Source organism: Sinocyclocheilus grahami, unplaced genomic scaffold, assembly GCF_001515645.1.
Source record: "Sinocyclocheilus grahami isolate Dianchi unplaced genomic scaffold, SAMN03320097.WGS_v1.1 scaffold139.1, whole genome shotgun sequence".
NCBI classification, from domain to species: Eukaryota; Metazoa; Chordata; class Actinopteri; order Cypriniformes; family Cyprinidae; genus Sinocyclocheilus; species Sinocyclocheilus grahami.
In genome coordinates this window covers 512,473-527,084 of record NW_015505318.1, presented here as the reverse complement: position 1 = coordinate 527,084, position 14,612 = coordinate 512,473, and the positions used below count along the sequence as shown (strand labels likewise).

Sequence of the window (14,612 nt, the reverse complement as noted above, 5' to 3'; positions counted from 1 at the left end):
AGACCACCACGGCGGAGCAGAGGACCACCACAGCGGAGCAGAGGACCACCACGGCGGAGCAAAGGACCACCAGAGCCAGACAGTAGACCACCACGACGGGGCAGAGAACCACCACAGCGGAGCGGAGGACCCCCACGGCGGAGCGGAGGACCACCACGGCGGAGCACCACCAGAGCCAGATAGACCACCAAGGCGGAGCAGAAGGAACAGGGAACCCCCCCGGTGAACCACACCGATCAGGAGACCATGGCGGAGACTGTAATAACGAAAGAGCAGAGACCGACAACACAGACAGAACATTGGGGTTAACAGACAAGGCTGAGTGTTCAGAGGCAGCCTCCTTGGCTGGGTCGGGACAGGACAAAAGTTCACAAACGACCTCCTTGGTCGACACCAAGCATGCAAAGAATTCACAAACGGCCTCCATAGCCGTGACAGGACCGGATGAGGATTCCCCGACGGCCTCCATAGCCGTGACAGGATGAGCAGGGAGTTCGCAAACGGCCTCTATAGCTGTGACAGGACGAGCAGGGAGTTCGCAAACGGCCTCTATGACCATGACAGGACGGGCAGAGGGTTCACAGACGGCCTCCATAGCCGAGACAAGGCAGGACGAGGATTCACAGGTGCCTCCTTAGCCGTGACAGGACAGACAGAGAGTTCACCGACGGCCTCCATAGCCGTGACCGGACAAGCAGGGAGTTCGCAAACGGCCTCTATAGCCGTGACAGGACAGACAAAGAGTTCCCAAACGGCCTCCTTGGCCGGAACAGGACAGACAGAGAGTTCATAGACGGCCTCCTTGGCCGGAACAGGACAGGCTAAAAGTGCGTTGCTGGGCGCCACCACCACGCAAGGAGCTGAAGCGAGCACCGCCGTTTCGGGAGGTTCTGCAGCATACGCCGCCACCTCTGAAGAGACTGCAGCAGATACCATGGCCTCTGGGAGCACAGCAGTAAACAAAGATCCGACAGTCAACAAAGACAGGGAGTTCGCAAACGGCCTCTATAGCTGTGACAGGACGAGCAGGGAGTTCGCAAACGGCCTCTATGACCATGACAGGACGGGCAGAGGGTTCACAGACGGCCTCCATAGCCGAGACAAGGCAGGACGAGGATTCACAGGTGTTGATTTATGCCATCGCAGAAAAACACTATCAGTACACAGTCTGGTAAATCAGAATAGTGAGCGATGGCTAAAAACTCTTGAATATGGTTCTCCAATGATCGTGGACCCTGTTTAAGGGCTAATAAAATTCTTGCCGTGTCCATACCTGGCCAATGTCCACTTGAACAGCTGCTGGATCCTTGTGTGGCCGAGTATTCTGTAACGAGGCTGACAAGACGTGAGACGTGCGGATCCATGTCCAAGCTTTTATTAAAGCAGAAGAGGTCAGAAACACAGGCAGGGTCGAACAGTGGCAAACAGGTATAATGAGGGCAAGACAGAAGAGTAATCCAAAACGGGTGTGGTCGATAAGCGGCTAACAATATCCAGGGCTTGACACGAGGGGTTATCCAATAACAATGCAAAGGTCCAGGCAGGGGCAAACAGTATCCGAACAGGGCAAGACGAGAGAGGTAATCCGAAGTACACAGGCAATAATCAGAAGACGAGGAAACAGACAAGGCAAGACTAGGCTAAGGCTATCGAAGGGAAACAGGCTCCGTAGAGTAGCTATCGCTAAGAGAGTGATAAACGCATACAATACTCGGCAGCCAGAACGGAGTGAGATTGGGTGTTAAATAGTGAATGAGTGATATGAAACAGCTGTGTGCAATCAGTGCTGTGTGCAATCAGTGCAATGAATGATGGGATATGTAGTCCGGGGTGATGTGCAACAGTGTGTAGTGCGAGAGTCAATGAAAATGTAAAGGGTGACCTCTGATGGCTAGCAGACGGAAGTTCATGGACCGGATACGTAACAATTATAGATGTTGTTATTATTGTCACTTTTTATAAATTCAATGCATCCCTGCAACAACAAAAAAAGGATACATTTTTATAAAATCTTAGAGACCCCAAACGTTTAAACTGCAGTGTATATAATTCTGAAATGATCATGTTTTGACTCTAATGTATTCAGTATGAAATTGAAAATAATGTTCAAAAAACTGCGAAATCAAATAATTATTAACATTTAAACAGGAGATTATATAACTCCATAATCAATTAAAATGTTTTATTAAAGCAATAAGCCCCAAAGAAGCCGTGGTTTACAGTGAATTTATAACAGCTAAGGGGCATGTTAGGTACGACGCGAAGCGGAGCGGTTTCACAAAATAAAACGGAGCAAATAAAGTGTAATGATATTAATAAAAACAGTATTCTTCCACCAAACAATGTAGTTCCTCAGAATCAGTTGTGGTTGCACCAAAGTTGTTGCCGAGCAACAGACAAACGTAAACAAAGGTGTATGTTTGTAGAGTAATTTACAACAGCTTTGAACGTGGCTCAGCCAATCAGAATCAAGGACTGGAACTATCCGTTTTATAATATAGATTTTGTTAATAAAAAATCAAATGTAAGAAGAAAGGAATAATATTGATATGTTTCCTAATTTGCCACACGTCAGGCAAACCAAGTGATGTACCTTGAATTCAGTAGACTAATGACTAGAAGTGAGAATGTCATCTGTTTCCTTAAGCAAATGATCAGTTTGCATCTCTTGTTGTCCTATGATCTACAGCTGGGCAGCTCGGAAGATGAACAGGATTACTTTGACGGTATCTTCTTTTCTTAATGCTTTGTAATCCTTCCATCCAAGGCTGCTTGTGAAGGGAGTTACAGTCTGCGTTTCTGTTTGTGTTGGAATGGATTGAGCTTCATTTGTGTTGAATGTTAGGTGTGTGATTTCAGAGTCAGAGGTCTGTGGGTTTTGACCAGTGTAAGAGGGTTAACCAAAATCCGAGTAACTCAGATCCCTTTTCTTGATCTCCAACTGTCCCAGTTTCATTCGAATGTTCACTCTCTCTCAATGTGTGGGTGTCTGTTATATAATATGAGCTTCATCCAAATACAGCTGAAAACTGAGTAAACATGATAGATGGACCTTGCCTTCATGCCTCAGCAGTAGTCTGTGCACGTGTGTGTGTGTTTTTAAATACAGTGTTTGTGTTTTGTCTGGGCAGGTAGAGTGCACTGCGGCTGTATAGGGGACAGCAGTCATGCCGCTGGTGAAGAGAAACATTGAGCCCAGGCACCTGTGCCGCGGGGTGCTACCGGAGGGCATCGGCAGCGAGCTGGAGTGTGTGATGAACAACACACTCTCTGCCATCATACGCCAACTCAGCAGTCTCAGTAAGTTACTGAGTCACTTTCTTTCTTTAACACACATGTGTTTACCTGGCTAATTTGGGACTTAGTTTTAACTTCTGTTATTGTTGATCGAAGCTAATTAGCATTAGTAAGGACTAATCCTAATCCAAAATTAAATTAGTGCATTACAAAATTAATTTGTGCATTACAGTGACTTTTTTTTTGTGATAGTAGTATAGGAGTAAACAATTCTTCTGCTAAAGAATTTGTTCATAAACTTAATTTTTGCTGTTTGCAGTAGTAGGCAACTTGCTGTACTAAAATGAAGGGCGTGCCTTTATAAGCATTTTTACAATGGCTTCCAGCACGGCTCGTTCTGTCAAAACATTTTATAATAGATCTAGCATTCTGGTGTCTGTAAGATCTTTAAAAGTTTTTGAAGGAAGCGTTCACCTAGGCTGCATTTATTTGATCAAAAATATAGTAATAACAATAACAATGTGAAATATTATTACAATTTGAAATGACTGTTTTCTATTTCAATATATTTTCAAATGTAGTTTATTTCTGTGATGCAAATCTGAATTTTAAGCATAATTACTCCAGTTTTCAGTGTCACATGATCCTTCAGAAATCATTCTAATATGCTGATTTGCTGCTTAAGAAACAATTCTTGTTATTATCAATGTTGAAAATAGTTTTTCTGCTTTTTTTTCAAGATTCTTTGATTATTAGTCTGTAATGTAATTATTAGTCTGTACTTTGATTAGTAGTCTTTACTGTCACTTTTAATTAATTTTAGCATTCATGCTGAATAAAAACATAAAAATAAATTAATAATAAAAACAAATCCTACTGCTCCTAAATATACGATAGAAGAGCATAAATATGTTATTTAATGTCTTTGTGAACAATTTTTCTCCCAAAAGGGAGTTTTTTTGTTTGTTTGTTTTTTAAGCTAACATTTGGGGACATTTCTCAGTTCTTTTGTCCCAAACATTGTGCTAGATCACTTAGTGGTCAACTCTTTTAGCTGCATTAAAGGGATAGTTCACCCAAAAATGAAAATTCTGATATTAATTACTCACATCATTCCAAACCTGTAAGACCTTCGTTCATCTTCAGAACACAAATTAAGATATTTTTGATGAAATCCTCAAATTTCAGACCCTGCATAGATAGCAGTGCAACTGACACGTTCAAGGCCCAGAAAGGTAGTAAGTACATCATTAAAATAGTCCATGTGACATCAGTGGTTCAACCGTAAAGAATAGCTACTTTTTGTGCACAAAGAATGGTGACCCAGAAGAGAAGAATTGTTGAATAAATTCATTATTTTAGTTTTCTTTGCATACAAAAAGTATTCTCGTAGCTTCGTAAAATTACGGTTGAAGCACTGATGTCACATGGACTATTTTAACGATGTCCTTACTACCTTTCTGGGCCTGGGAATGTTTTAGTTTCATTGCTGTCTATGCAGAGTCATATTTTAATAACTAAAATATCTAAAAATCTCTCTCTGTAAAACTCTGTAAAAATCTTGTTGCTTTTACTATACTTCATTACATTACTGTAAAGCATCCATTTCTTATTCATTTTAGACATTTGGTTTGTTTTCCCATTCTGTGTGCACTATAATTTAGTGGTCCAGTAGTAGTAGTATCTTCAGCTCGCGATGCTAGAGAGAATCTCCTTAATAATAATTCCTCTTGACTCACAGGAACCTACGTCTGCATTACATAAGACCATTATCTTGAAAACATGTCCTCTGAATGGGCAAGTCTCTCGCTGTGTATCCAGCTACTGATTTGTCCATCCATCCGTCCTCTGTAGTTTTTTCCCTTCCACCTGTTCTATAACTCCCCAGCTGACCCCTGAAATCCCCTCAAGTGTCTTTACTGTGCCTGTGTTTAGTGGATGCCTGTAGAAGGAGAGGGCCTTCAGTAGCAGCTGTGTGGATTAAATATAAATGACAAGCCCATTGGACTTGAAGGCAGAGCTGTAGACGATGTGTGCGTGTGACAAAAATAGTGTGTGCATGTCTGGAAACATGCTTTTCATGTGTTGGTGGGTGTAATACTGGAAACGAGTGTAAGTGCGTGATGTGTGTGGCTGAATTAAAACAATTCTGCAAAGAAGAGTGGGCCAAAATTCCTCCACAGCGATGTGAAAGACTCATTGCCAGTTATCGCAAACACTTGATTGCAGGTCTTGCTGCAAAGTGGCACAACCAGTTATTAGATTTAGGGGGCAATTACTTTTTCACGTAGGGCCAGGCAGGTTTGGACAGCTTTTTTCCCTTAATAAAATAAATAATCATTTAAAAACTGCATTTTGTATTTACTTGCATTATCTTTGTGTAATATTAAAATTAGTTTGATGATCTGAATCTTTTAAGTGTGACAAATATGCAAAAAAAAAAAAAAAAACAGGAAGGGGGCCAACACTTTTTCACACCACTGTATATATATGTGTGTGTGTGTGTGTGTGTGTGTGTGTGTGCGCACGCACTGGGTCATAAATCAGGAATTTGTAAGGAACAGACACTCTTCCTTCCTATAAATATTTTCCTGTGTGCTTTTGTTTAACACAGTTATTAATAGCCCCAGTTGAGGTTATATATATATGTGTATGTGTTGTAATTATATTATAATTTGCTATAATTAGTTATTGGGTCATACAAACATTTTTTTAATTAGTGTCATATTAAAAAAGTATTTTTATCGTGAGTCATTAATTTTTGCTTTCATATACTGTTTTTTTGTTTGACACCTAGACTTTAGTTTTTTTTTTTTAAATAAGCAAAAACATTATAAACATGTGAATTGTTACATTTTAAAACCAAAATAAATTAAAGAGAGTTAAATAAATGTAAATATTTGTGTGGAAATAATTCAAGTACATGTTTACACAGATTACAGCTGTGCCACTGCTGTCATATTGTGTCCACAACAACACACAATTTTGCTCCTAATAAGATATAAAGTTTGTGTACTTGTTTGCCAAGGTGATAATAGTGTCAATAAAGATGAGCTGAAATATATATTAAATATATTCATATTATATAATATATATTCCCTCTTTTACGTCTTCATCTCTTTTCCTCACTTCACCGTATTCTCTTATTTGAAAGGTAAACATGCTGAAGACATATTCGGAGAGCTCTTCAATGAGGCAAACATGTTCTATTTGCGGGCGAACTCTTTGCAGGATCGGATTGACCGACTTTCCGTCAAGGTCACGCAGCTGGACTCAGCGGTTGAGGAGGGTGAGTCTGTTTCTGGGAAACAAGGACTCAGGGTTATTCCTCAATACACAGTGACCACCAGCATCTCAATTCATCTCAGAAACACATCTCTGAGGTTACCTAGCTCCAGTGCGAGATCAATACCACTGTATCCCTCCAAACCAAAAATCTACCAAAAATAAATAATGCACAAATTTCATGCCCCCCACATCTTTTTTACGTTCCTCTATTACCCACACCAAAGCGTGCACTCGCATCTCTTTTTTCAATTAAAAGATCAATACTGGACTTGACTTTACACACTCTGGAGTGCAGGTGTAATCAATCTCTCTCTTTCTCCTTCACCCTGTGCAGTCTCTCTTCAGGACATAAACATGAGGAAGGCTTTTAAAAGCTCTACCATACAGGACCAGCAGGTGGTGTCCAAGAACAGCGTTCCGAACCCGGTGATGGATATGTACAATTTGAGTGATAAACCACCTCCTCTTAATATTCTCTCACCCTACAGGTATGTGTACACAGGTTTGGGTCAGATTTTGGGGACGGAATGTGAAAATCACTTATATTGTGGAAATATGTTTATTAAGTTGTTCTAATAAATATGTGACCCTGGACCACAAAACCATTCATAAGGGATTTATACATATACAACTGAAAGCTGAATAAATGTGCTTTCCATTGATGTATGGTTTGTTAGGATAGGACAATATTTGGCTGAGATACAACTATTTGAAAATCTGGAATCTGAGGGTGCAAAATAATCAAAATACTGAGCAAATTGCCTTTAAAGTTGTCCAAATGAAGTCCTTAGCAATGCATATTACTAATCAAAAATTAGGTTTTGATATATTTACAGTTGGAAATTTACAACTTTGGTGTTCAGTCAGTATTTTAAAAAATGCATAAACAAGTTTTTAACTATATTGAATTTGATTCATTTGTAGTTTATTATTTTTATAGGCCAATTTACACCTTGCCGACACATGCAGACAAACGGCAACAACAGACACATTCATCGGGTTTTGTCAGGTTTTGTTACCCCTAATCTGCCATTGGTCAACGATAGTTTTCACCAAACTAAACATGTTTATTCACCATTTGTCATGTCAAGAACTGTCTGAGAAGTGAAGTACTATAATCTAATTTTTCATTTAATTTCATTTGACTTTGTTAATGTTTTTTTTTATGATTATAATAAATAATAATAATAATAACAACGACAACATACAGCATTTCATTTCATCCCTAAAACCAAAGCTAAAACTCACATATTATTATTTTACTGCCTCGACAGATTAGACTAGTCAGAAAATACCATACCAGAAATAAATTACGTATTAATGCTTTCCCAAAATATTAATAGGTATTAGAAGTACGTTTAAAAATTTGACCCATTTACATGAACATAGATGAATGTACTGAAGTATTTTCTTCTGAAGTCTCTTTAAGGAATATAGAGCAGTGATGAATACTTAAAGCTGGCAGATGTAGTTCATGTGAGCGCTAGTTCTCAAGGTAGAGAATATGGGCCACTCATGAATACTTAAATAGATCTAATGCAGAATGTGTGGAGCAAATATTTCAAGGGACAGCGGCTGCGCTCTGACTCCGCTTTTTTCTGTCTGTTCGGCTGAATGCGGTTTACAAAGTTGTTGGCGATTTTGCATAAATGATTAATGGCCAATTAATAGCACTTTTAGAAAATTAGGCGATCAGAAAAGATGCACCAAGATGCTTTTAAAATCCTTTTCTCATCTGAAGAGGTCCATAAAAGCAATCCAGCAACCAGCTCTCTGAATAGGAACGGTAAACGAATTGTAAACGAATTTACAATAGCTTTGAATAACAAAAATCAACCACAAATATTATTATTATTATTATTATTATTATTTATTTATTTTTGTTGTCCTAGAGATGATGATAAAGAAGGGCTGAAGTTCTACACTGACCCCTCCTACTTTTTTGACCTGTGGAAGGAGAAGATGCTACAGGACACAGAAGACAAGAGGAAAGAGAAGAGACGACAGAAGGTTGAAAACCTTTTCTTTCTTTCTCTCTTTTTCCCCACCTACACTAACGCTCAAAAGTTTGGGGTCAGTATTTTTTTTAAAGGGGTCATCGGATGCCCATTTTCCACAAGTTGATATGATTCTTTAGGGTCTTAATGAAAAGTCTATAACATACTTTGGTTAAAATTTCTAAATGGTAGTGTAAAACAACACCCTTTTAACCCTGTCAAAATCAGCCCTGTTTACAGCGAGCCGTTTCTATGCTGATGCTAATGAGCTCTGCTGACCCCGTCCCTCTCTTCCGTGGGGTGACGAGCAGTTTTCTGAGAGACTGTTAACTTTAGCCGCATTCGTTGTGGAACTTGCTAACTAGCACATTATTAGGAAAGGCAATTTGCAAAAGATTAATAAAAAACCTTATACTCACTTCTTCTGTAGGTGAAGCTGTATCACGAATGATTCGCACGAACATAGACGCATTTAGGTAGATTGGCGGTCACATTCCCTTTAAAATCAAAATCAAGCCACTGCGTCTTTAGTGGCTCAGATTTTTTTATTTTTATCATTAGACACATTTCAGTTCAAACAGCATGTAAAAGTGAATTTTGCATCCGATGACCCCTTTAAAGAAATGAATACTTTTATTTAGCAAGGATGCATTTAAATGATTAAAAGTGACACTAAAGACATTTATTATGTTACAAAAAATATATAAAACAAATGGTGTTCTTTTGAACTTCTATTCATCGAAGAATCAAAGAAAGCATTAAGCAGCACAACTGTTTTCAGCATTAACATTAATAAGAAATATTTCTTGAGCACCAAATAAGCATATTAGAATGATTTCTGTTGGATCATGTCACACTAATGGCTGTTGAAAATGCAGCTTTGCCTTCACAGGAATAAAATACATTTTTAAATGTATTTAAATAGGAAACAGCTAATTCAAATTGTAATAGTATTTCACAACATTACTGTTTTTTTTTTTTCAAACATATGCAGCCTTGATGAGCATAAGAGACTTTCTTTACAAAACTTGCCCCAAACTTACCCCAAACCCCAAACTTACTGGTACTGTAAGGTGAAATCAAACTGTATACTGTATGGTGTATCTTTTGTCAAACCTCGCACTCCACATAAATGTATATTAAGTATCAAATATGTTCTGATTAGCTGTGATTGTGTCCCATTATGCAGCATTTTGCTGAACCTAGTTATACATAGTATAACAGTCATTCATGAGGTGATATGTGATAGTTAAACATCTCTCTGTCACTTGATACTTTGCGACAGGAGCAGAGGCGATGTGTGGATGGCACACTGCAGAGAGAGGTGAAGAAGGTGCGTAAAGCGAGAAACCGCAGGCAGGAATGGAGCATGATGGCCTTCGATAAGGAACTGAGACCTGACCATCGACATTCCCACACTGTGCACAGAGGAGGCTCCACGGAGGGCCCCATGTCCCCAGAGCACAAGTAACACAGCCTACATGCACTTAAATACACACACATAATTAACCTGATTAGTTTCATCTAATCAACTTCATAATTCATGCAGGTCTCACGGTGATCATGCAGATCATGGTTATCTCTCCATGGCCAATCATGCTGGCCATGCGCACACTTACTCAGGGCCTCCGCCCAGTATGGCGGCCCTGTCAGCTCATAGCCACATGAGCATGGAGCAGGATTACCGGGGAGGGTCTATGGCTTACCGTTCTGGCACACTGGGTCGTCCGCACCAGGCTCCGCCCCCTCCACCAGCATCAAACACCGTTAATGGCTCTGTGACCCTCCCACCTGTCGACTACAGGTTTGTCATTTTTATTTAGATTAATCGATTAGTTGTAAACCAACTTGGTTGTTTCGAAAAACATGCTCAAGTAAGTTCTGTAATGTCTATCAGATTTTTTTAGAGATTTACAAACATGATTGTTGGATCACACTTGATTGACTTGTCATGAGATATGTCATAAAAATCAGTTTCCCTATACCAGGGGGGTTTAAACCACAGGGGGGTGGTAGGGGGTCCATGGAAAATTTGAGAGAATTTTTTAATAAGGTGTATTTTTAGGGTTGTGAAAATTAATGTGTGAACATCTGAAGATATTTATTTATTTATCAAATTTGGTAATGTTACTGTTTCACTATTTTAATTTCTAATGACTTTTCAGAAATTATAAGATATAATTTTTCAAAATTAATCAGAATTATTTTAAATATTATAATACAATATTTTATAAAATATTGCATGTAGTTTAGAAAAATACATTTTTAAAATATCTAAATATAAATTAATTTAATTATATAAATTATATAAATATAATAATATATAATCTAATAAATATATGTTGTCAAATGTAAAGTAATATTTTATAAAATAAAATATTCAATATAAATATTTCAATATAAAAGCCAATTATTTTCTTTTGTTAATATGTTCTCTATAATAAAACAATATAAAAAAAATTTTATTAATTTTTTTTCATTTGAGTTTTAAAGTTGTATTCGTTTTGTTGTGTTTTTGACCATTTTGAGTAGCTTTTGTTTTTATATATATATATATGCCTATATAACGGAGGGCCCCATGTCCCCAGAGCACAAGTAACACAGCCTACATGCACTTAAATACACACACATAATTAACCTGATTAGTTTCATCTAATCAACTTCATAATTCATGCAGGTCTCACGGTGATCATGCAGATCATGGTTATCTCTCCATGGCCAATCATGCTGGCCATGCGCACACTTACTCAGGGCCTCCGCCCAGTATGGCGGCCCTGTCAGCTCATAGCCACATGAGCATGGAGCAGGATTACCGGGGAGGGTCTATGGCTTACCGTTCTGGCACACTGGGTCGTCCGCACCAGGCTCCGCCCCCTCCACCAGCATCAAACACCGTTAATGGCTCTGTGACCCTCCCACCTGTCGACTACAGGTTTGTCATTTTTATTTAGATTAATCGATTAGTTGTAAACCAACTTGGTTGTTTCGAAAAACATGCTCAAGTAAGTTCTGTAATGTCTATCAGATTTTTTTAGAGATTTACAAACATGATTGTTGGATCACACTTGATTGACTTGTCATGAGATATGTCATAAAAATCAGTTTCCCTATACCAGGGGGGTTTAAACCACAGGGGGGTGGTAGGGGGTCCATGGAAAATTTGAGAGAATTTTTTAATAAGGTGTATTTTTAGGGTTGTGAAAATTAATGTGTGAACATCTGAAGATATTTATTTATTTATCAAATTTGGTAATGTTACTGTTTCACTATTTTAATTTCTAATGACTTTTCAGAAATTATAAGATATAATTTTTCAAAATTAATCAGAATTATTTTAAATATTATAATACAATATTTTATAAAATATTGCATGTAGTTTAGAAAAATACATTTTTAAAATATCTAAATATAAATTAATTTAATTATATAAATTATATAAATATAATAATATATAATCTAATAAATATATGTTGTCAAATGTAAAGTAATATTTTATAAAATAAAATATTCAATATAAATATTTCAATATAAAAGCCAATTATTTTCTTTTGTTAATATGTTCTCTATAATAAAACAATATAAAAAAAATTTTATTAATTTTTTTTTTCATTTGAGTTTTAAAGTTGTATTCGTTTTGTTGTGTTTTTGACCATTTTGAGTAGCTTTTGTTTTTATATATATATATGCCTATATAGTTGTTATTAATTTAGATTTTTAGTTATTTTTGTACATGAAGTTAAACTAAATGAGAAATGTTGCCTTGGCAACTAGCTTAAAAAGTTTTTACATTTTATTTCAGTTGACATTAACAAAACGTGTCAATGAAATGGTTTTTATTTCAGTTTTAGTTTTAGTTAACTATAGTAGTCAACATTTGAAGTGGATCAAAAAGTTCATCAAAGTTGTCCCAAGACAAGAACGCTTTTAGGTTTTAAGACAACTTTTATGAAAGGGTTTGATCCGCTTCAAATGTTGACTAGTGTGGAATAACCCTGCCTTGGTATCAGAAAGTTTGAAACCCCCTGCTCTATATTACACATGCAAATAGTACACATGCAAATTCTGCCACCTAATGGTCAACATGTTTGTGACATGCAGTCATGATTTTACTCTGCAGGTTTACCTTTTACTTTTGAATTTATATAGCACCAGTTTATGCTGAATGACATGAAAAAGCATGATTTAATTTCCTTCCTCTCTTGACAGTGTTGATTACATGAATTCTGGGCCACTGCCTCCACCACCAGCTGTTATCCCATCAGCACAAACTGCTTTTGCTATGCCGCCCATGGGACTGGTCCTGCCTCCAGGCCATCTAGGACCAATGGGAGCAGTCGCTGGCTATGCCCCATCCTTTCCACCTACCTCTGGACCAATGGCTGCCCCTCCTCCACCAGTAGCCCCACCCCCTCTCGCCAGTGCAGCCCAATCCATCACTCCCAAACGGCCCTCTGTGCCTAATGAGGCCCAGCCCACGAACGATGCCCGTAGCGACCTGCTCGCAGCTATAAGAATGGGTACGTAATGTGTTAAGGTTATGAACATAAGCATTTCACTTATTAAACATAAACATCTTGATCTTGATCATGGGTAGATGATCTTTATATATATATGTATGTATGTATGTATGTGTGTGTGTGTGTGTGAGATATATATAATGTATATATATATATATATAATGTGTGTGTGTGTATATACAGTGCCCTCCATAAGTATTGGAACAGTAAAGACAAAATTGCTCTGTTTGCTGTGGAGTCAAGACATTTGCAAATATGATTAAAAGATGAATATGAGACAAAACTACAGAATGTCACATTTTATTATTAGCTGTTTCAACACACGTTTTACCAAATAAAAAGGACAGCACTTTTAGAGTTCATCCCACTATTTGATGTGAGCATAAGTATTGGGACAGTTGAACTTAAGGCAGATGTAAAAGATTAAAAACTATTATTTTGTTGCAGATCCCTTACGTGCAATCACAGCAGTGAGTCTGCAACCCATAGACATCCCTAGACTCTTGGTCTTATCCTTTGAAATGCTTTTCCCAGCCTTTGCCGGCTGCCAACTCCAACTGTTGCTTGTTTTGGGGAGTTTCTGCCTTTAGTCTCCTCTTCAGCTGGTGAAATTCATGTTCAATCGGATTTAAATCTGGAGATTGATTTGGGAAATCTAAGACTACATTTCTTTGCCCTGACAAACTCCTTGACTGAACTGGCAGGGTGTTTTGGGTCATTGTCCTGATGCAATGTGAAGCGCTTTCTGATGAGTCTGGTGACATTTTCTTGAATATTGGTAGCCAAGATGGTTTGGTACCCTTCCAAATTCATTCTACTATTGTCATCATACATTAAGTTATCATTAAAATTGAGAGGGTCTGTTCCAGAGACAGCCACGCATGCCCATGCCATGACACCACCTCCACCATGCTTTACAGATGAGGTTGTATGCTTGGGAACATTTGCAGTTCACTTTTTCTCCACACTTTTGCTTTCCTATCACTTAAATAAAGGTTAATCATTGTCTCATCTGTCCATAAAACTCCGTTCCAAAACTCTACTGGCTTTTGCAAACTCTAATCTTGCCTTTCCATTTTTGGTGCTGGTTAGAGGTTTGCATTTTGCTGTGTAGCCTCTGTAATGCTGTGTCAAAGTATCCTGTGGACAGTAGATTGTCAGAGCATCACCCCAGCTTTTTGGAGGTTGTTGGTGATTTTACAGACATGTACTTTTAGGGTTTATTTTCATAGCTTTTATGATTTGTCTGTCATCAACTACTGTTGTTTTTCTCAGCCGATCAGGTCGTTGTTGTTTGCTGATGTCGCTGGTGGTTTCCAAGCTCTTGATTTCTTCATGCCCTTTGTTTTTGCAATAGCTCTAATTGACTTCCTCTTTTCTTTAAGCATCCAAATTGCTTGCTTTTCTCTCGAAGTCAGCTCCCTCGTCTTCACCCTGGTTTGTGTGTGTCGTCATTGAATGCAAGACTTAGAATGCAGAAGCAATGGATATAACTAATACAACACATTCCCTGCTTTTAATACCTAAACAATTAATGCAACAGGACACCGCTGATCACTTAAGAGAGATCTGT

At 38.1% G+C, this 14,612-nt stretch overlaps 1 protein-coding gene across 1 annotated transcript in view; it reads left to right on the top strand.

Annotated features, from left to right (window-relative positions):
- Window positions 1-13,047, top strand: part of LOC107591263 (wiskott-Aldrich syndrome protein family member 3-like) — a 21,442-nt gene extending 8,395 nt beyond the window's left edge. The window contains exons 2-8 of the mRNA XM_016280378.1: window positions 3,132-3,300; window positions 6,392-6,526; window positions 6,860-7,013; window positions 8,418-8,535; window positions 9,808-9,989; window positions 10,072-10,326; window positions 12,729-13,047. Of these exons, the coding sequence (XP_016135864.1) occupies window positions 3,168-3,300; window positions 6,392-6,526; window positions 6,860-7,013; window positions 8,418-8,535; window positions 9,808-9,989; window positions 10,072-10,326; window positions 12,729-13,047 (1,296 nt within the window). The 5' untranslated portion in view covers window positions 3,132-3,167. The remainder of the gene's footprint in view (window positions 1-3,131; window positions 3,301-6,391; window positions 6,527-6,859; window positions 7,014-8,417; window positions 8,536-9,807; window positions 9,990-10,071; window positions 10,327-12,728) is intronic.
- Window positions 13,048-14,612: the final 1,565 nt, after the last annotated feature.